General features: G+C 43.4%; 1 protein-coding gene across 1 annotated transcript; it reads right to left on the bottom strand.

The window, feature by feature from the left end:
* Positions 1–16836: 16836 nt before the first annotated feature.
* Positions 16837–22098, bottom strand: fancf (FA complementation group F). Its single transcript, XM_048545602.2, has one exon. It carries the CDS (start codon positions 21914–21916, stop codon positions 20834–20836), a length of 1083 nt encoding a protein of 360 aa, XP_048401559.1. The 5' UTR covers positions 21917–22098; the 3' UTR covers positions 16837–20833.
* Between the last annotated feature and the right edge of the window lie 947 nt (positions 22099–23045).

Genomic DNA, 23045 nt, shown 5'->3' with positions numbered 1-23045 from the left:
TCTGCAACCTACAGCATCCTTCATCACTATCCACAACTCCACCGAGCTTAGTGTCGTCTGCAAATTTACTAGCCAATCCTTCTACACCCTCATCCAGGTCATTTATAAAAATGACAAACAGCAGTGGACCCAACACCGACCCTTGCGGTACACCACTAGTAACTGGTCTCCACGATGAACATTTCCCATCAACTACCACCCTCTGTCTTCTTTCAGCAAGCCAATTTCCGATCCAAACTGCTATATCTCCCACAATCCCATTCCTCCGCATTTTGTACAATAGCCTACTGTGGGGAACCTTATCGAAAGCCTTACTGAAATCCATATACACCACATCAACCGGTTTACCCTCATCTACCTGTTTGGTCACCTTCTCAAAGGACTCAATAAGGTTTGTGAGGCACGGCCTACCCTTCACAAAACCGTGCTGATTATCCCTAATCAATTTATTCTTTTCGAGATGATTATAAATCCTATCTCTTATAACCTTTTCCAACACTTTACCAACAACTGAAGTAAGGCTCACTGGTCTATAATTACCAGGGTAGCCTCTACTCCCCTTCTTGAACAGGGGAACCACATTTGCTATCCTCCAGTCTTCTGGCACTATTCCTGTAGGCAATGACGAGTTAAAGATCAATGTCAAAGGCTCGGCAATCTCCTCCCTGGCTTCTCAGAGGATCCTACAATAAATCCCATCCAGCCCAGGGGACTAATCTATTTTCACCCTCTGTAGGATTTCTAATACCTCTTCCTTGTGAACCTCAATCCCACATAGTCTAGTAGCCTGTATCTCAGTATTCTCCTCAACAACATTGCCGTTTTTTAGAGTGAATACTGTTGAAAAATATTCATTTAGTGCTTCCCCTATCTCCTCTGACTCCACACGCAACTTACCACTACTATCCTTGATTGGCCCTAATCTTACTCTCGTCATTCTTTTATTCCTAAAATACCTATAGAAAGCCTTAGGGTTTACCCTGATCCTATCCGCCAACCAATTCTCATGTCTCCTCCTGGCTCTTCTGAGCTCTCTCTTTAGGTCTTTTCTGGCTACCTGGTAACCCTCAAGTGCCCTAATTGAGCCTTCACATCTCATCCTAAAGCCTTCTTCTTTCTCTTGACCAGAGATTCCACTTCCTTCATAAACCATGGCTCCCGCGCTCTACAGCTTCCTCCCTGCCTGACAGGTATATACTTGTCTCTGACACACAGGAGCTTTTCCTTGAATAAGCTCCTCATTTCTAATGTGCCCATCCCCTGCAGTTTCCTTTCCCATCCTATACTCCCTAAATCTTGCTTAATCTCATCGTAATTGCCTTTCCCCCAGCTATAACTCTTGCCCAGTGGTATACACCTATCCCTTTCCATCACTAAAGTAAACATAACAGAATTGTGATCGCTATCACCAAAGTGCTCACCTACTTCCAAATCTAACACCTGGCCGGGCTCATTACCCAGTACCAAATCTAATGTGGCTTTGCCCCTTGTTGGCCTATCTGCATACTGTGTCAGGAAGCCCTCCTGCACACACTGGACAAAAATTGACCCATCTATAGTACTTGAACTATAGTGTTCCCAGTCAATATTTGGAAAGTTGAAGTCCCCCATGACAACTACCCTGTCTCTCTCACTCCTATCGAGAATCATCTTTGCTATCTTTTCCTCTACATATCTGGAACTATTCGGAGGCCTATAGAAACCTCCCAACAGGGTGACCTCTCCTTTCCTGTTTCTAACCTCAGCCCATACTACCTCAGTTGATGAGTCCCCAAACATCCTTTCTGCAACTGTAATACTGTCCTTGACCAACAATGCCACACCTCCCCACTTTTTACTATCTTCTCTGTTCTTACTGAAACATCTAAATCCCGGAATCTGCAACAACCATTCCTGTTCCTGCTCTATCCATGTCTCCGAAATGGCCACAACATCGAAGTACCTGCTGCAAGTTCACCCACCTTATTTCGGATGCTCCTAGCGTTGAAGTAGACACACTTCAAACCAACTTCTTGCTTGCCGGTGCCATCTTGCGTCCCTGAAACTTTATTTTGGACCTCCCTACTCTCAACCTTTTCTATACTCGAACTACAATTTTGGTTCCCATCCCCCTGCTGAATTAGTTTAAGCCCACTCGAATAGCCTGAGCAAATTTCCCCTCAGGATATTGGTACCCCTCTGGTTCAGGTGAAGACCATCCTGCTGGTCGAGGTCCCACCTACCCCAGAAAGAGCCCCAATTATCCAAGAATCCAATACCCTCCCTCCTGCACCATCCCTGTAGCCACGTGTTCAACTCCTCTCTCTCCCTATTCCTCACCTCACTAGCACATGGCATGAGCAACAAACCAGAGACAACAACTCTGTTCATCCTAGCTCTAAGCTTCCATCCTAGTTCCCTGAATTTCTGCCTTAAATCCCCATCTCTCTTCCTACCTATGTCATTGGTGCCTATGTGGACCACAAATTGGGGCTGCTCTCCCTCCCCCTTAAGGATCCCAAAAACACGATCAGAGACATCACGAACCCTGGCACCTTGGAGGCAACACATCAACGGTGAGTCTCTCTTGTCCCCACAGAACCTCCTATCTGTCCCCCTAACTATGGAGTCCCCATTGACTAATGCTCTGCTCCTCTTCCCCCTTCCCTTCTGAGCAGCAGGGACGGACTCTGTGCCAGAGACCTGTGCCCCACTGCTTTCCCCTGGTAAGCTGTCCCCCCCAACAGTATCCAAAACAGTATACTTATTGTTGTGGGGAATGACCACAGGGGATCCCTGCACTGCCTGCCGGTTCCCTTTCCGTTCCCTGACTGCCTCTTTCTTGTACCTGAGGAGTGACTACCTCCCTGTAACTCCTCTCAATAACCCCCTCTGTCTCCTGAATGATCTGAAGTTCATCCAGCTCCAGCTCCAGTTCCCTAACGTGGTTTTCGAGGAGCTGGAGTTGGGTGCACTTCCCGCAGATGTAGTCAGCAGGGACACTAGTGGTGACCCTTACCTCCCACATTCTGCAGGAGGGACATTCAACTGCCCTGACCTCCATTCCCATTATTCATCATAGCCATGTCTCACAATCTTAGAAGAGTAGTCCTCAATTAAGTCCTGAGAGGCACCTATTACTCAGGGAGGTCCTTCAGGGAAGTCAACATTAGTGTCCCAATAACAGTCTAAGGAATTGGACGCAATCAGAGAAACATTGTCACCATGCTCTGATTCTGTCTGTGACCCAGCAGTGTAGCTTCAGAATGCCAGTGCACATAGGAATGCACTGCGGCATTTTAAAGTTAGTGCAGGCACCAGAGATTTTGGTATTTCAATGGATATCCATTGAATGGTGAGTTGTGAGTTTTTCCAGGAATGGTGAGTGGTAAGATGGGGAGGAAATCAGATGTGAGTTTAGTTTTAATTCAGTCACAGGGTGAGGACATCACTGGCTAAGCCAGCATTTATTGCCCAGAGTCTACCACAAGGCTGTTGGTATGGAGTCACATGTAGGCCAGACCAGGTAAGGATTGCAGTTTATAGATAACACAATTTGGAGCCAGAGGAACATAGCAGGCCAGGCAGCATCAGAGGAACAGGAAAGCTGACATTTTTGTCAGCTTTCGACATTTTCGGGACACTTCCCAACCTGAAACATTGCCTTTCCTGCTCCTCTGATGTCCCCTGGCCTGCTGTGTTCCTCCAGCTCCACACTGTGTTATCTCTGACCCAGCATCGGCAGTTCTTACTATCTCTGAAGGATTGCAGTTTCCTTCCCTAAAGGACATTAGTGGATCTGATGGGTTTTTCCAACAATTGATCCAGTCACCTTTTGACTTTTATTTCCAGATTTTTACTGAATTCAAGTTCCACCATCTGTCACGGTGGGATGTAAACCCAAGTCCCCAGAATAGAACAATGGGTCTCTGGCTTAACAGTCCAGCAATAACAACACTAGGACATCACCTCCCCCGATACACCATTGATGTATGATAGGTAATTACTAAGGCGACTTTGGTAAAACAGGTCAAAACATTCACTAGACCTTTCAGTAAAAAAAACCCCTACAAAAAACTTGACATAACTTGGATTTAACCAAAAAAGCCTAAGATTTAGCCTTAAGTACTCAAGGAGGGCCTGTAGTCCCAGTTTTGCCCACTGGTGCTCTTGAGAGTACTCAGCTGACAACCAATGTGTGAGGATTGAAGCTAAAACATGTTAAAAACAAAAGTTTGATTTAATTATCAAAAACTTTTGGTGAAAAAATCTTCTGATTAATCATTTGAAAACAAATAGGTACTATCTTGTTTACCATCATGGTTCTGCTTTTCCATTTCAGAATTTTTGCACTAATCTGCACAAGCTGAATATCATCAGTTTGGTTAACTTTTGCAGGGTCTGAGTGGAGGTTATGTCAATGAACCCGAACAACTGGATTCACCCCTACTGCAAAACCCAGGTCAACGTGTTTAAAGCCTTTGAATGACAGTGACAGTGCCCAAATCTGTGGCCGAGAAGTTAATGTGTGAATATTTTGGAATGAAACTGGTCATGTGTTTAACAAGAATGTCAGTGCACCCGCTAATACGAAATTCAGCCAAGCGTAAATACCTGTGCTGCCTGACAAACAATTTGCAGAACGTGTTCATTTTTACCAATTAACGCTTGAAATTTTGTCGCAGTGGCAATTTGCTGTTTGGAACAAGCCGTACCTCTCATGGTATTACGCTGCTGATAGATGACCTTGGTACTACACAGTCTATTCTATGATTCATCACACACTGTTAGTTCCTGACAGCAATCAACGGTTCCAGACCAACTCATTTACATGCATTGCTAATAAAATAATTAAAAACAAATTCTGCATGAACCCAGCCACGTAATAAAGAATGACACTTAACAGAACATATTAATGCTTTAATGAGGTGACTTAAAGATATCTTGTTTTTGTTATAATTTTGATATGCTTTTGTATGAGTTTTATGGATGGGCTGGTTTTTATGCTCAGGCATCCGCCACTAACCTCAAAATTGCTGGCGAAAAGCAACTGAAGGTCCGTGATAGCTTAGCATTTGACATCCCAACATGGCATGCCAGAGGCTGGCACTCAATTCCTGGAGAAGAGGTTTTTGTGGTCTAGTGGCAGTAATCCTTACCCTGATTACCTCGTGCCCAACCGATAATGTAGGTCCAAGGTTAGGTTGTGATGACCATGGAGGTGTATCCATAACAGGTTATTCTTTACAAAAAGGCCTGCCTATCTCTGTACCATTGTTTTCCACTCTCCTGACAACAGCTTAAATTCAGCGCCAAGTCAAGAAAATCTCTTAATGTAGAGCATCAGATATGTCAGGAAGAAAATTAGCAGCCACCCACACTGAAATGTTCATACACAGTCAACCAGGATGTTAAAAGGCTTACAATTTAAATTTTCAGATAACAAAATACAGGATTATAATTGGATTAATGTAGAAGCTAAAATGCAGATAAATAATTTTAGTTTGTTATTATTTTATGATGATGTACTAATTAATAATTATAAGTAATGTCTCATGAATAACATTATTATAATTGTAGAATTATTTTCTCTTCATTGATGAATTTGACGGCACAAATCAACATCCTGGGTACTATTAGCCCTATAAATACCGGGGCTATAACAGCAGGGTCAGAGGCTAGGTAATGTGCAAGAGATAACTCACTTCCTGACTCCTGAAAGCCTGTCAAAGGCCCAAGATGGGAGTATGATGAAATACATGCCACTTGCCTGGTTGAGGGCAGCTTCTCCAACACTCAAGAAATTTGACCCCATCCAGGGCAAGGAGGCTTGCTTGTTTGGCTCCACATTCTCAAATATTCACTCTCTCAATGATTGACACTGAGTAGCAGCAGTGTGCAACATCTATAAGATGCGCTACAGAAATTCACTAAATCCCTCAAGACATCACCTACAAAATCCATGACTACCACCATCTAGAAAATTAAGTGCAGCAAATACATTGGAATGCCATGATCTGCAAGTTATCTATAAAGCCACACACCATCTTGACTTGGAAATATATCACAGTAAATTCAGTGTTGATGGGTCAAAGTCTAGAACTCCCACCCTAACAGCACGTTGGGTATATCTACAACAAATAGGCTGCAGCAGTTTGGGATGAGTTCACAACACCTTCTTGAGAGCAACTAGGGATGTACAATAAATGCTCAGCAGGAATGCACAGCACTGTAAAAGGGAGGTCAAAGGCATTTTTCACTCTGCCAGCATGAATCAGTTCTGAAGAACAGTCATTGGACTCAAAATGTTAACTCTGTTTCTTTTTCCACAGATGCTGTCAGACCTGCTGAGTTTCTCGAGCATTCTGAGTTTGTTTGTTTCATTAACTGATTTGCTTCAAAAGCAAGCCAAGCTAGTGTGGTCAATGGAATGCAAGGATCTTTTGTGAAATTGAAAGCAATCTTGATCAATGAACCAGCTCTGATGCTCCAAATTTCACTAGGCCATTTATGAACAGATGCAAGTGGCTTTGGGATGTTGGTGAAGTATGATTCCATGAGGATAAGCCAGGCTTAGAGAAGCCAATAGGATACTTTTCAAAAAGCTAAATCAACACCAAAGAGATACTCTATCATAGAGAAATCAATCCCCCTGTGAACCCTTTCTACCTCATTGATAACAAAACTTTTAAACATCATAGATAACACAATGTTGAGCTAGAGGAACACAGCAGGCCAGTCTGCAACAGGGGAGCAGGAAAATTGATGTTTTGGGTCAGGACCCTTCTTTGTTAATGGGTGAGCACATGGTTAATGGCGCCAGGAACATGGAGAGGGAGGTCCTGGGTAGGGTTGTGGACTTGGGCGGGTGGGAGGGGTAATGGGGGGTTAGCTGCAAGAGGTCTGTCTTTGGTTGTAAACACAAATAAGTTCAGTTTAATTACAGTTTTTAATGTCAGATAAGGTGGAGAAAAAGCGCTAGTTGAGGTTGTGGATCCTGCGCAGAATGAAAAACAGAAGATGTCCTTTGCAGGTCTGGGAGAGGGGGTCTTTGAGCTGAGGTAAGATTGAATGTAATGCCAAAAATGCCAGTGCATTGCTAACAGTGTGTACTTGAGGATCCATTGAGAAAACTGTTTTTAGAGGCTCTGGATGTTGTGTAAAGAGGTTGTCGCGGTTAGGGCCAAATTGGGATGGTCTGAATGCAATTTGTAGTCTGTTGGGAATGATCCAGTTCAGTGGGCAGGTACTGAGAAAGGGGATGTGGATGTAGCACTGGATTTGCTTGAGCCTGTAGTCAAAAAGTTTCAGGGCGGAGAAAATTACCAGAGGGTTGCAGTGGGAGAGAGATCAACTGAGGTCTTTCCAGAGGGAGGAGGATAACTTCTTCAAGGTGGGCATCCTTGGAAGAGACTTCGCAGAGGGGTTATAACTCACTGAGATAGTAAGAATTGCAGATGCTGGAATCAGAGATAACACAGTGTGGAGCTGGAGGAACCTTGCAGGTCAGGTAGCATCAGAGGGGCAGGAAAGTTGACATTTCAGATCAGGACCTTCTTCAGAAATTTAAACATCAGGGTTTTAACCCCTTTTAAACATCACAGTCTTTTTTTTTAATATTGAGTACAATAGTGAAATTATTGTGAAAAATCTTTGTATGTTAAGAAAGCCAGACTTTTCAGTACCTTTTAAGGAGGAGGTTTGTGGAGGTTGGCAGAAGGGTTTCAGTTGAGAAAGCATGTAATAAATGTTCCAGGGAAAGTATGTGTCTTTAAAATATGACTTCACACCTGTCCGATCCATGTGTGAATTATTGGTCAGCCACGTTGATACAAAGAGCTGAATGCCAGGGCCATGCACTTTGCTGCAGGAAGCTGAAGAAAAATTAGAGGTCAAAGACACTTGTGACTGCATTCACACAATTTCCATTGGCTGCTTGCAGGATAACACTAGCATTTACCTTGGAGCCATTTTGACAGCTTCTGTGACTAATCTGAAAAATAATAGATTTCTATTCTGCCTTTACTTTGTAGAATGTTGTAGTTAGGCACTTAAAAAACAAAGTGATAATGTGTTTTATATTATCATTTCTTTTCCAAAAAAAGTAAAATGGTGAGAATAAGAACTCTGCTGTTACGAAGTGAATTTTCTAAGCTTCCAATAAAGTTAATTATCCAACTTGAATAAACTTCAGCACATTGTGTCCCACCCTAATCATGTAAATTTGGAACATTCTTTCTGGTATCCTAGTTCATTATGTCTCAAACTATGTTTGTTATATTGTCAGGTATGTATCCATTAATTATACTAATACACAGGATGAAATCAGAATTGCTTCCTATTAGTGTGTATTTTTCAAAAGAAGCATGAGAGATTTTTACGTTTTCTGAGGTGAATTTTTTTCATTCTATTTCTATTCTGAGACACTAAAAAAACTTGCTATTTAAATAAAGGAGAGGAAGCAATGAATTTGGGAGCTGTTTAAGCTAACTGGTATTATTGGGCAACAGAAAGAGTAGGAATTGGCAAGAAAAATCAGGTCACTTATCATGATCATTTGGGTTTGTGGCTGAATCAATCACTATAATTAGACTTTTGTGTTTGTGCACACAGCTGTAGTTACTTTAAGTAGTCTTCCAAGTGTCGTAGTCATCAGCGACAATCACTTGAGTATGATTGTCCACCTAGAAAATTCAGTGACACTGGTCATTGGTTCTGTGGGTCCTTGCGTAGCTGATGAGCATGAACATAGAGCTGCATCTCAGTCTACACATTTGGCAGGTATTTCTGGGAGGTGAAATTGATCTTTGCCCTACAGATTGTTGGCATTCCTTTCTCATACTTCCTCTTGCCAATGAAAGGGTCTAGGCCCGATACGTCAGCTTTTGTGCTCCTGAGATGCTGCTTGGCCTGCTGTGTTCATCCAGCATCACTCTTTGTTATCTACGTTCTTAAACAATTGAGTTTCTGTAAGGAACTAGATAATGAAGTCAGTGTGACTAAGGGGAAGAGTAGGCAGAGAGCAGATGATGAACGCAAAGGGACAGGTGGTCTGAGGTACATTTGTTTTAATACGAAATGTGTAGTAGGTAAGGCAGATGAACTTAGATTAGTACCTGGGAGTATGATGTTATTGCTATCACTGAGACTTGGGTGAGGGAAGGGCAAGATTCGCAAATAAATATCCCAGGATATAGATGCTTCAGGCAGAATAGACAGGGAGGCTAAAGGAGTGGAGGAGTTGCAATACTGGTCAAATAGGATAACACAGCTGTGCTGAAGGAGGGATAATGGGAACTGCAGATGCTGGAGAATTCCAAGATAATCAAATGTGAGGCTGGATGAACACAGCAGGCCAAGCAGCATCTCAGGAGCACAAAAGCTGACGTTTCGGGCCTAGACCCTTCATCAGAGAGGGGGATGGGGAGAGCGAACTGGAATAAATAGGGAGAGAGGGGGAGGCGGACCGAAGATGGAGAGTAAAGAAGATAGGTGGAGAGAGTATAGGTGGGGAGGTAGGGAGGGGATAGGTCTGTCCAGGGAAGATGGACAGGTCAAGGAGGTGGGATGAGGTTAGTAGGTAGATGGGGGTGCGGCTTGGGGTGGGAGGAAGGGATGGGTGAGAGGAAGAACAGGTTAGGGAGGCAGAGACAGGTTGGACTGGTTTTGGGATGCAGTGGGTGGAGGGGAAGAGCTGGGCTGGTTGTGTGGTGCAGTGGGGGGAGGGGACGAACTGGGCTGGTTTAGGGATGCAGTTGGGGAAGGGGAGATTTTGAAACTGGTGAAGTCCACATTGATACCATTAGGCTGCAGGGTTCCCAGGCGGAATATGAGTTGCTGTTCCTGCAACCTTTGGGTGGCATCATTGTGGCACTGCAGGAGGCCCATGATGGACATGTCATCTAAAGAATGGGAGGGGGAGTGGAAATGGTTTGCGACTGGGAGGTGCAGTTGTTTGTTGTGAACTGAGCGGAGGTGTTCTGCAAAGCGGTCTCCAAGCCTCCGCTTGGTTTCCCCAATGTAGAGGAAGCCGCACCGGGTACAGTGGATGCAGTATACCACATTGGCAGATGTGCAGGGTTCTGTGGAGGACTCAAGCAGGAGGCAATATGGGCAGAGCTCAGAAATAGGCAGGGTGTGGTAACCATGTTGGGGCTGTACTACAGGCCTCCCAACAGCTGGCATGAGATAGAGGTGCAAATAAAAAAGACAGAATATGGAAAGATGCAGAAGCAACATGGTGGTGGTGATGGGAGATCTTAATTTTCCCAACATTGACTGTGATTCCCTTAGTGTGCGGGGTTTAGATGGAGCAGAATTTGTAAGGACCAATCAGGAGGATTTTCTAGAGCAGTATGTAAATAGCCCAACTTGGGAGGGGGCCCAGCCAGGTGGTTGAGGTTTCAGTAGGGGATTACTTTGGGAATAGTGATCACAATTCTGTAAGTTTTAGAATATTGATGAATAAAGACGAGAGTGGTCCTAAAGGAAGAGCGGTAAATTGGGGGAAGGCCAACTATAGCAAAATTCGGCAGGAGCTGGGGAATGTAGATTGGGAGCAGCTGTTTGAGGGTAAATCCACATTTGATATTTTTGAGAGGCATTTAAAGACTGGTTGATTAGAGAGCAAGACAGACATGTCCCTATGAAAATGAGGGATAGTTAGGGCAAGATTAGGGAACCAGGAATGACAGGTGAAATTGTGAGACTAGCAAAGAGGAGAAAGAAAGCATACATAAGGTCTAGGTGACTGAAAATAGACGAAGCTTTGGAAGAATATTGGGAAAGTAGGACCAATCTGAAACAAGGAATTAAGAGGGCTAAAAGGGGTCATGAAATATCTTTAGCAAACAGGGTTCAGGAAAACCCCAAAGCCTTTTATTCATACATAAGGAGCAAGAGGGTAACTAGAGAAAGGGTTGGCCCACTTAAGGACAAAGGAGGGAAGTTATGCGAGGAGTCAGAGGGAATGTGTGAGATTCTTAACGAGTACTTTGCATTGGTATTCACCCAGGAGAGAGTCGTGATGGATGCTGAGGTGAGGGATAGACGTTTGATTACTCCAAGTCAAGTCGGCATAACGAGGGGGGAAATATTGGGTATTCTAAAAGGCATTAGGAGGGACAAGTCTACAGGTCCAGATGGAATCTATACCAGGTTTCTGAGAGAAACAAGAGAGGAAATAACTGGGGCCTTAACAGATACCTTTGCAGCATCCTTGAGCATGGGTGAGTTCCCGGAGGACTGGAGAGTTCACAGTGTTGATCCCTTGTTTAAGAATGGTAGCAAGGATAATCCAGGTAATCATAGACTGGTGAGCCTGATGTCAGTGGTGGGGAAGCTGCTGGAGAGAAATTCTGAGGAATAGAATCTATTTATATTTGATAGGAAATGGGCTTAGTAGTGATAGGCAGCATGGTTTTGTGCAGGCAAGGTCTTGTCTTACCAACTTGATAGAATGCTTTGAGGAAGTTGATAGATGAGGGAAGGGCTGTGAATGTCACATACACGGACTTCAGTAAGACATTTGATCAGGTTCCCCATTGTAGGCATCGGGTCCAGGGTGTACTACTAGATGGATAGAGAACTGGCTGGGCAACAGAAGGCAGAGAGTTATAGTGGAAGGGAGTTTCTCAAAATGGAGAACTGTGACCAGTGGTTTTCCACAGGGATCCGTGTGATATACATAAATGATCTGGAGGAAGGTATAGATGGTCGGATTCGCAAGTTTGCAGATGACACTAAGATTGGTGGAGTAGCAGGGAGTGAAGGGGACTGTCAGAGAATGCAGCAGAATACAGATAGATCGGAGAGTTGGGCGGAGAAATGGCAGATGGAGTTCAATCCGGGCAAGCACGAGGTGATGCATTTTGGAAGATCGAAATCAAAAGCAAACTATACGGTAAATGGAAAAGCCCTGGGGAAAATTGATGCACAGTGACATCTAGGTGTTCAGGTCCATTGTACTCTGCAGGTGACAACGCAGGTCGAAAGAGTGGTCAAGAAGGCATACGGCATGCTTTCATTCATTGGGCGGGGCATTGAGTATAAGAGTTGGTAAGTCATGTTACAGTTGTATAGGACTTTGGTTCAAACACATTTGGAATATTGCACAGTTCTGGTTGCCTTATTACCAAAAGGATGTGGATGCTTTGGACAGGGTGCAGAGGAGGTTCACCAGGATGTTGCCTGATATGGAGGGCGCTAACTATGAAGAGAGGTTGAGTAGATTAGGATTATTTACATTAGAAAGACGGAGGTTCATAGGGTCCTGACTGAGGGCTACAAAATCATGAGAGGTATAGACAGGGTGGATAGCAAGAAGATTTTTCGCCAGTAGGGGGTCTCAATTACTAGGGGTCACGATTTCAAGTGAGAGGGGATACGTTTAAGAGAGATATGCATGGAAAGTTCTCTATGCAGAGGGTGGTGGGTGCCTGGAACATGTTGCCAGTGGAAGTGGTAGAGGCGGGTACGATAGCATAATTTAAGATATGTCTCCTTGGAAAATAGGTGACAGGTTTCAATATAGGACCTGGATCGGTGCAGGCTTGGAGGGCCGAAGGGCCTGTTCCTGTGCTGTAATTTTCTTTGTTCTTCAGCCAGGAGATTCCTCAAGTCAGTTTCTTCAGAATGAGGGTCTCCCGTGCATTGTCATCTACATTGCATTTCTCAAGGAAAGCTTTCAGGAAGTCTTTAAAATGGTTCCTTTGTCCTCCTCTTGGTGAAGTGCCTTCCTTGAGTCAGGAGAACATTTGTGTTTGTAGTAGGACCCAGGCATCATAAGGACTTGGCTGATCCAGTTGGTTTTGCATAATAATGACCTCAGTGATGGTGCTACTGTCTGCTTCAAAAGGGATTGATTTTAGTACACCTGTCCTCGTAGCTGATGCAGACAATGTGTGATTGGACTTCTCAAGGACCTTGACGTCTGTGTGTGTGTATATATATATATATATACACACACACACACATGTATATATATATACATATAGTCCAGGTTTTGGAGCTATATAGAAAAGTCAAAAGGATGACTGCCTTACACACAAGGACATTAGTATGACAATGGGTGTCACAGACAAAGACACTCATCTTTTAGGTGTCTGAGGCAGTGCTCATAAATTGGATGTGGTGTTGAATCTCCGTGCTGATGCTAGCCTTAGATGGAAGGTGGGGGGGTGGGGGGTGGGGAGGCAACGGCCTAGTCGTATTATTACTGGATTGTTAATCCAGAGATGCAGGTATTATTCTGGAGACCTGGCTTTGAATCCTGCCATGGAAGATGGTGGAATTTGAATTCAATAAATATCAGGAATTAAGAGGCTAGTGATGGCCATGAATCCATTGCCAATTGTCACAAAAATCACATCTCGTTCACTAATGTTCTTTAGGGAAGGAAACTGCCATCCTTACCTGGTCTGGCCAACATGTGATTCCAGACACACAGCAATATGGCTGACTCTTGACTGCCCTGTGGCCAATTATAGATAGGCAATAAATGCTGACCCAGCCAGTGACACCCTCATCCCCTGAATGAAAAAAAATCATTCAATGTAGATAAAATGTTCAATATTGACAGGATTTATCCAATGATCTTAATGGAAAGATGGGTGAGAACTTGCCCAGGGACAAATTGGTGAAGGATTTGAATCTATTTGAAGTTCAGGTTGAGACTAATTCTTTGGATTCGACAGGTGTGTCTTGAAGATTCTCTTCCGATAGAATGGAAGCGATATTGTCATCCACATACTAAAGTTACATAAACAAGGTCAGAGGTTTTCTTCATGGATTTCAATCTGTTGAGGTTGAAAAGTTTTCTGTGCATCCTGTAGACTGCATCCACATTAATGGGAAACCTTTTTTTTGGGGGCAAGATGAAGAATGATGGCTACAGCATTGGAGATGGAGAAAAGGACGAGAGTGATGACACATTCCTATTCAACCCCTCTCTTTAGCATAAAAGGATTTTATACCATCACCAACATCTTGTTGTGGGGAAGATGGAGGTTCTTGATCAATTTCTCTGGATCTTTGATGGTCAATTGGAAAGTGCTATGGAAGACACTATGTCAAAAACCTTGATTGGGTCACTGAACGTCTTGTCAAGAGCACACTAGCTCAGTGGTTAGCACTGCTGCCTCACAGGAGCCAGATTCGATTTCACCTTTCGGCGACTTTCTGCCAGGTACTCCAGTTTCCTACCACTGTCCAAAAATGTGCAGGTTAGATCAGGTGGATTGGCCTTGCTAAATTTCCCATAGTGTCCAGGAGTGTGTAAATTAGGTGGATTAGCCCAAGAAAACGTCGGGCTACAGGGAAAGAGTAGGGGATGCATCTAGGTGGAATGCTCTTCAGAGAGGTGGTGTGGACTTGTTGGGCCAAATGACCTGTTTCCACACCGTAGGGATTCTATGAAGTGGTTTATGTTGGTTCTGGCATTTCTCTTGGACTCGCCAATCAGTGAAAATCATGTTCTTGGTTCCACAGTTTGATCGGAGGCCACACTGGCTTTCAGGAAGTTTCCTCCCAGACAGAGGATAGCATCTAGTGAGGATTTGGGCAATGATCTTCCCAGCAACTGAGAGTAGAGAGATTCCTTGTTAATCCCAATAGGACACTTAGTCTCCTTTCCTGAAGAAGTTTGTGATGGCAGGCAAGGTCTGTGCCTTCAAGATTGAAAATCACCCCTGGAATTCTGTACAATAACATCATCTGGGTCACAATTTATCCATCTGCATGGAAGGTCTGTTAAAACAGATATTTTCTTCCTTGCAATATCCTGAATTCTAAACCAGGCAATTGTTTTCTTGATAGTATTCTGTACGCTCCTGCAGCTTTTCCATTCTCTACATATCTAGTGGCGGCTGCAACTTCTTCCAGACTAGGTGGGAGTCCAAGATCATCTTTGATGGGAAGTTGGGTGATTTTTTCATACACAATTGCATTTTGCTTTAGTTCTTTTAAGAGTTCTATCCATAACAGCCTGATGTTTTCTCCAACTCGAAACAGGGTGTTGGGTCTGTATCTGGCTTTGGTGGCACTGAAGAAGCTCCAGGTGCTGTCGTAGTACAATAGAGCAGATAACTGGTTTGGCATTGCAGGTCTGCTATGTCATTTAAACACGTTTGGAAGGACATAACTAGTTCAAATGTTACAAACAGAAGAAAAACGACTATCTGATTATTTGAATTATAAAAAAAAATAAAATCTTAATGATTTATGGAACTAGGAGACATTATCCATGAAATCTTATTAACAGAATTCAAACCACTTCACGGTCTAACATTTGTAGATGACATTGCTTTTAGTTAATAACTCTTCCCATTCAGAAGATTGCAGGTAGAACTGGAAAGTAACTTTTCCAAGTGTTACTGTATGAAAAAATTTGCTTGTACAGATTGAAAATAGACTGCATAAAACTCAATGGCAGCCACCACTGATGTGGAAAAATCAAACTGCACAGATTCAGGCACTGTTAAGATGAAGCTACTTGGTTCAGAGGTCCAGAATACTATCAAGAAGAAATTGCCTGGCTTAAAATTCAGGATTATTGCAAGGAAGAAAATATCTGTTTTAACAGACCAACCTTACAGATGCATAAAGTGTGACCCAGATAATGTTATTGACAATTACCTGTTTCAGAAAGAAAGAACTCCTGTGCAAAAGATATTCGAGAGATGAAGGGCCCTCCAGATGAGGTAATAAACCAGTTGCCTGATTCAGCAGGAACATCCTCTGCAAAAGGGCATCTAAGGCCTCACAGGGTCACAGATCAGCAGGCCTCATGTCAAAGATCAAATCTTCCAAGAAAACATGGTACTGAAGAATAGTGAAACCTCCATACTCCTTGATTTGCAGGAGAGATGGAATATGGTAAATGTAATTGTCACATGAATGCATTAAAGTTAATTGTGGGGAGATGTTGTATCAGACAGTGTTTCTGAAAGTGTTAATGTTGAAAAATCTTGGAAATGCTGATCTTGACTCCGAGGGAAGTCTTTGTCCTTTTGTTGTTCAAAATTGACCATAGCAGCAAGAAACATTTGTCATGGTGCCACAGCTTGGACAGTTTAAGCACTAGCCCATATTTCCACAAATATTGTAAACTGAGGAAAGATCAATGGAATGGGGTCTAGTCTTGAGCTTACCAAGAAAACCAGCTTCGTGTTTGCAATGATAGTAAAAACTTGTTCACAGCAACTGTATTGAAGGCTAAAGTTAAAGTTAACTTGCAGATGTGGGAGGGATGAATTGTAAAAGTGCTAATTCTTAAAAGACTAAGCAGCTCCAGGAACTCTCAGGTGGTGAAAGCAATGAAATGGGCTGTACCTTTCAGAATTATCTGCTAGTTTCCTAGCTTTGAAAGGCTTAATATCATCACACTATAGCAGATCTGGGATTGTGATCATTCTTGATTACAGTTGAGAAGAGTGCCAGTAGCGACTGTTTTGACAGTTGGCAAAGATAACGCAGGAAGTCCAGTGGAATAGTAGCTTTGCTGAGGAATTAATCCTTTTTCTGGTTGCTAGGCTGGAATTCCGTTCCAAGAATGATAACGCTATTTGACAATAAACAAGACTCTGGACAATTTGCTGCTAATATTCAAAATTTTTTCATGATACCCAGTTGTGTTGCTTATTGAGGGGCCCCTTCGAGGTGGTGTTATTGACAAGACCAAATCTTCTTAAAATATAAATAAGATGATAGTCTAGGCCTTACCTTTTTCTTATTTTAAAGGTAAATGTAGGGTGCTGTTTTCCAGATGCAATTTCATTGATCAAACTATTGCCTTTAAGCAAAGCACACCCACAGGTAAAATACAGATGAAATAAAAATAAAAGGATTGGTATAATTTTATTGAAATGCTTAACAATATTAATTACTAAATAACTGTTTCAATATAGTAACATCCTATAAATGTACCATTGGCAATGGGAAAATTCAGTAAAATAGGTTGTCTCATGTTCAATTTTAGTAGCAGGAAGAGAATTCCAGCTTTTCCTGTAACAGAGAAAGGAATAAGAGTTTTCACATCCAGCTTGAAGACCCCTGCAACTGCAAAAAGCCAAAATTAAAAACCCCAGTTCTGTAGAATCTTGACCCTACCCATTCAGGCTGTTTCTATTCCTCCAGCTTTTAAAAAAAACATAAGGTTTCATAAACTGTTTATTTTATTGGATTTGAGCAGACCATTCAGCAGCTCTATTTCAAACTTTCTTCATGAGAAAAGGACAAGAAATACCTCTTAAAACAATAATATTGTCACCATCTGCCAGTACTTAGGAAGCCACAACATTTATGTTTATTTGTGGTTTAGGAATCTTTGCTGCGTTTGATTTTTCAAGTTGCCTCAAGTAGTTCTGCGCATGTCAGCCTGGGTGCATAGAGCTCATTGATGCAGCTACACTAATACCATCGCTGTTGAAAATAATTATTGTGTTTAACTTGTACACAGACCCAATAGCAAATCAGGTGTTCTGTTCCCAACAAGCATTGCTGAACCAGGAAGGAAAATGTTGGATACAACTTTAATACTGGATGAAGATGGAAGGACTTGCACTTAGATTGTTTATTTCATGAGATTATGCAATAAGTGACACAGATATAACTGTTGTATGACCTGGACTGGTAGTTAAATATTGCTGAGCATATAACATTTAGGAAGGTCAGGAAACAAGAAAAAGTAATCAATTAATTGTATATTCTAGGAAGCCCAGAATAGATACAGCCCAGTGAATAAGAGATAAATCCACTAAAGATGATTAATTTAAAAAAGTGAAAAAGTTAGTATCAAGTTCAAAGAAAAAAAAAAGTACCATTGTACAAAGATAGTTGGAAGGTCAGAAAATTGTACATAATATAAAACACAGTAAAAAAAATTTAAAAAATAGGGAAGACCTATAAAAGCACACTTAATGAACTTAGATATAGCCCTAGACATTTCTCCCAGGGAGGCATACACCTTAGAAGGGAAAACTGTGTGTTCCAGGCACCCTGAGTGACCTACTTGGGCAACAGAGTCAACAAGTTGGGTTACACAAGTTGGAAGATAAAATAAGGATGATCCAAGGTGCCCCAGCTCTTATGTCTGTCCTGGAGCTTATATCTTTCCTTGGATTGGTGAATTATTACAGAAAGTTCATACTAACTTGGCGTCCATCCTGGCACTCTTACATCTACTAAAGGAAAAGAGTCAGCCGTGGAAATTGTCTCATAGCTGCTTTTTCTGAATGGCTGCATTTTGGCTATCATTATCTAAGTTGTAGGCACACTATGAACAAGTTGGAGCACTTTTCTGTACAAAAAAAAATCTCAGATGTGAAATCATGAAAAGTCTTCATAGTACACTTAGATAAAAATGTTTTCCCTGGTAGCCGAACCCAAAACATGGCATCCGAGCTGGAGGTCACCATGAGACCGAATAAAAAATTTAGGTATTAGTTAGAAACTGGAGTATGCTGCCATTTTGAGTATGGATAGGTATAAATAGACAGATCCAAGGGAGTCAAACAAGTATGTGAGGGAGAAGTAAATACTAGGTACTGTTACTGGAATTAGAGAGAGTGGAGAACAATTTAATTCAGTATAAAGACCATCGATCAGTTGGTTCAGAATATTGAGCTGTAAATTCTACACAAAAAATGACAGCAACAATTCGAATAACTTTTTTGCTGTTATATTGTTTCAGTAGGGCTTCCAAAAGATCCAAAAAAAATCTGGTTTTAATTAGGGAAGCAAAAATTCAAACCAAGAGATAAAGCTAAAGTTTAACTTCAAGCATTTTGAAATCTAATGACAAAGCTAAAATCTGCATTTTAAAATTAAAACAAAACAATTCATAGAACGTGGGTACTGTTTGTCCTGCCAGCAATTATTGTTCCTCCCCAATTGCACATAAGATGGCAGTGATCAATCTTCAACAGCTGCAAACCATGCAGTGTCTATTTACCTGATGATGCCTGGTTAATTTGATCTTTTTCAATACCTCATTTTAAACTTGAGAATAAGGCTTCACAAAGTTATAGTGGGAAAACCTTAATGCACTGTATCTTTCAATAAAAAAGGTTTGTAAAACACTGGACACACCTTTATATATATGCATGTATTAATTAGGAAATGGCAAACAAATAAGCTTCGGATGGTAGTATAGGATGGGGAGGCTATGCTCCCAATTGTATTTCTGTTGTAGAAGCACCAACATGTAATCAGTAACAATGTAAGTTGGAAAAAACGTAAAGTGATCTTGGAGCTTGTCTGGAATTGCATCTAGGATGGTCAGTGACAATTTAAGCTCAATATTACTAAACAAAAATCTTACACCAGGATGATTAAAAATATTTCCAGGGGCATGCTGGAAGAGACCTGAAGAATGTGATATTCGATTTGGCACAGGCTGCTGAAAACAGTCAGCATTATATTGTCAAAGACGACAGCAATAATAAATGCCGAGTTAGCCAGTGAAACGCAAACCTTGAAATCTTAAAATCAAATTTGCTAGATTCACTATCAGTCATCTCACTGATGAGAACAGCCCTATGGCGACATCACCAGCATCTTATACATGGGAACACATCAGATGGAAGTGGTCAACTTTAAACGGTACATTTAAAATAGCAGTATTGTCGTTTACAATACAAAATGTGAATTAAAACCTTCCAACATTTTATTGGCTCTTTTCAAAGTACCATAGATACTTGGCTGATTACTTGAAATCTTAAATCTGGTTTGTATTCCATCTGGTGAATGGGAAAGTGCAATTATCACTTTACTTAATCCTATGAGGCCTCCTTTTCAAATAGGAATTTTCAAGGCTGCATATATATTCACCATACTGTCATAAACGAGGGACTACACTTACTGCCTTGGTCTACAATACCTTTGTGTATATTTTAATCAGTGTTCCAGATTCAAATAAGGTTTCAATACAACTCATTTCCAGTCAAAAATCTCCACATCATCTCCCTCAGAAAAACTAACAGCCAAGAACTAAAATTCAAATTATAGAACATGCACACATCTCCAATGTTGTTGTATGTGACAGTGAGCAAACTAACTTGGTCAATGTTTATGGAAAAAAAAGTATGTCAGTTTACTTCATACACTTGCCAAAACAGCAGGAGGAGGAGAGGCATGGTAAATTGCACACAAAACCTTGGCATCACGATTCAAACTGTTTTGATAAGAATAGCAGACATTTCAAAAGACAAACACGAGATAGGAGATCGCAACTTGGCATTTGTGGAGAGAGAAACCAAAAGATCTATTGAGTTGCTCCTGCGCTTCTGTTTTTGTTACAAAGATTATGGCACCATCCGCCAAGCCAATACCCAAGCATATCCCAATGAAGTGCAAGTTAGATGGGTTCACTTTTAAACAATGTTTTAGAGATAGTAGGAACTGCAGATGCTGGAGAATCTGAGATAACAAGGCGTAGAGCTGAATGAACACAGCAGCCAAGCAGCATCATAGGAGCAGGAAAGCTGATGTTTCGGAAGGGTCTAGGCCCGAAACGTCAGCTTTCCTGCTTTTACATGATGCTTGGCCTGCTGTGTTCATCCAGCTCTACAACTTGTTGTCTTACTGTTAAAGATGTTATTTTGCAATGCTTTGGTCATTGGTCTCTTGCTCATCAAGGGGATGTAAGATAATCGGGGATTAAAAAAAATCAGCTCAACCGTTATTTTATTGAATCGCAGAAGATTCGAAGGGGCCGAGTAGTCTTGTTATTTATGTTTTAACAGTTCAAAGGTTAACAAATGCTCTTTTCTTTTCGTACGAGTGCTGTCAGACCTGTGGAGCTGCTCCAGTGTTAAATTTTAGATTCCCATCTATGCTGGCGATCCAGAAGACGGCATCACCGGGTCAACGCCAGCAATAGGTCGGTCCAGACACTGACACCCGGCACTTCGAAGTCACCGTCCGCTGCCTTAAGGCTGCGCAGCTGGCTTTCGGCGGCCTCCCTGACTGGTGGAGGGCCCTGCCAGAGGGCGGCGAAGTGCTCCAGTAGCCGGCACCAGCTCGGCTCCTCGGCACAAGGAGGCGCCCACTCAGCCCGGGCCGCGTCATAACGCAGGGCCCAACCCCAACGCTGCAGGAGGCGCAGGTAGCGCCGGCCGAACGCCGGGCGGCGGGCGGTCAGGGCGGCGAGCTGGCTACACGGGAGCGCGCGGCAGAGGGTGGCGAGCGCGCGCCCGTCTCCTAGCAACCAGCCCAGGGCCCGGGCCCGCGCCTCGCTGCCATCATTCCCTTCAGTCGTCTCTAGCAACAAGGCGGCGAGCGGCTGGAAAGAACCGGGTTCTTCCTCACCGTCGCCACCGGGGACAGCCCGTTGCAGAAGCTCCTCGTAGGCCGCCGCCTGCCCCTCCGGTAACTCTCGCCCCTGCACCTTGAGGCGCTCCTCCAGCCGCTCGCGCAGAATCTGGCCTCCCGTCTCCGAAACGACATCGACGCTTCCTCTCGGGGGCTCCGAACCCCAGGCTCGCCGCAGCAACCAAGTGGCCGCCTTCACCCTGACGGCCCGCCCCAGCGACGCCGAGAGGGCCTCCGGCCCTCCGCCGCCTGTCCTTCCTGACCCCGCCGATCGGTACCAGGAGGCGGCCCGGTGGAAAGCGGACGCGGAGGCGGCCGGGTTGTGCAGCAGCGCCTCGGACAGCAGCTCGCCGCCGCGGCCCAGCTCCTCCAAGAGTAGGTCCCGGTACCGCGGCAGTTCAGGCGGAGCCCTCGGCCTCAGGCGTCGCTGCTCCTGCAGCCGCTGCCGGAGGGCGGCCCGGGCCTCCACGCTCCCCGCCCCTTCTAAGCGCCGGCTCAGCTGCTCCAGGTAACTGGCCCACTGGAAAGCCCGGCCTACCTCCGCATCGTCCCAGTCGGCGGCCCATGGACTGTGCGCCACCGCCAGCACCTCAGCGAACCGGCTCAGGTACTCAAGCACCGTCTCCATGGTCCGGGACCGACCCGGCCGTTAAAATCACTCAGTGACCGTTGTTCCATCGCTCGCGGGCGGGACTTTCAAACCGCGCGCGCTTCCCGCCCTCCCGTTCACATGACACTTCCGGCCCTCACTCACACGGTCACATGTTTCTTCTGATGGACGGCGCGATGGTGGCCACGTAGTAAAGTAGCTAGAATGATAGGAGTACTTCTCTATCAGAGAGAGATGGAAAGAAAGAGGCCCTGTGGCGAACTTAGCCCAAGGCGAGGGAAGAAGCTGAGGAGGAGAACGCTTTCTGGTACCTTTGCCAGTGCAAAAGCTGAACCCAAGCTGTTGGCATCACTCTGTGACATACCAATTGATGCTGCTGACCTGTGAGAACTCAGAAAGCCTAATTGGAAAGGAACATTCCTTATTTACAACAAGGACAATAGAAGTTACTGGAAAGGTCTAGTAGCATCTGACGAAGCGTCACCGAACCCGAAGTATTAACTCTGCTTTTTCTTCATAGATGCTGCCAGACCTGCTGAGCTTTTCCAGCAACTTCAATTTTTGTTTCTGATACACAGCATCCACAGTTCTTTCGATTTTTATTGAGCATCTTTTAATGTTGAACACCAAAATAGACCAGTACTGGTAACAGATTTAGGCTGGTCCCACCTTGGGGCAGAAAGTTCTGCAGACTCATTCTTGGGTTTGCTTCTAATTCTACCCAGAAGTATTACCAATCGTCCCACCGTCACAAACAGTGCAACTTTTTTTTAAACCCCCCTGTCCCTAAAAAAAACTGGAGGCAATTCAATATTTACATGCAAACCATTAAAAGTGAGTGGGAGGAAGAGAGAGAGAGAGAGAGAAGGAAACTTGATTATATTCACGTGAATCTGCTGCCCTTATGTCTGTCTTATTTAATAGCTGTTCATACCACTGCTCATTTAAGAGTGCGATTAAGGGATATATACCTTTACTCAAAGCGTTGTGAATCATTGGAATTCACAATGGATGTGCTATATGTTTAGGCAAATATGTTTAAGATTGAGATAGATTCTTTCAGGATACTGAAAGAAATGGGGAGTAACTAGAAAGTGGAATTCATGTACAAGATCAGCCATGATCATATTAAATATACAGCATGACG

Source organism: Stegostoma tigrinum, chromosome 17, assembly GCF_030684315.1.
Source record: "Stegostoma tigrinum isolate sSteTig4 chromosome 17, sSteTig4.hap1, whole genome shotgun sequence".
In the NCBI taxonomy this organism is placed as follows: domain Eukaryota; kingdom Metazoa; phylum Chordata; class Chondrichthyes; order Orectolobiformes; family Stegostomatidae; genus Stegostoma; species Stegostoma tigrinum.
This window is presented reverse-complemented; position numbering and strand designations above follow the sequence as displayed.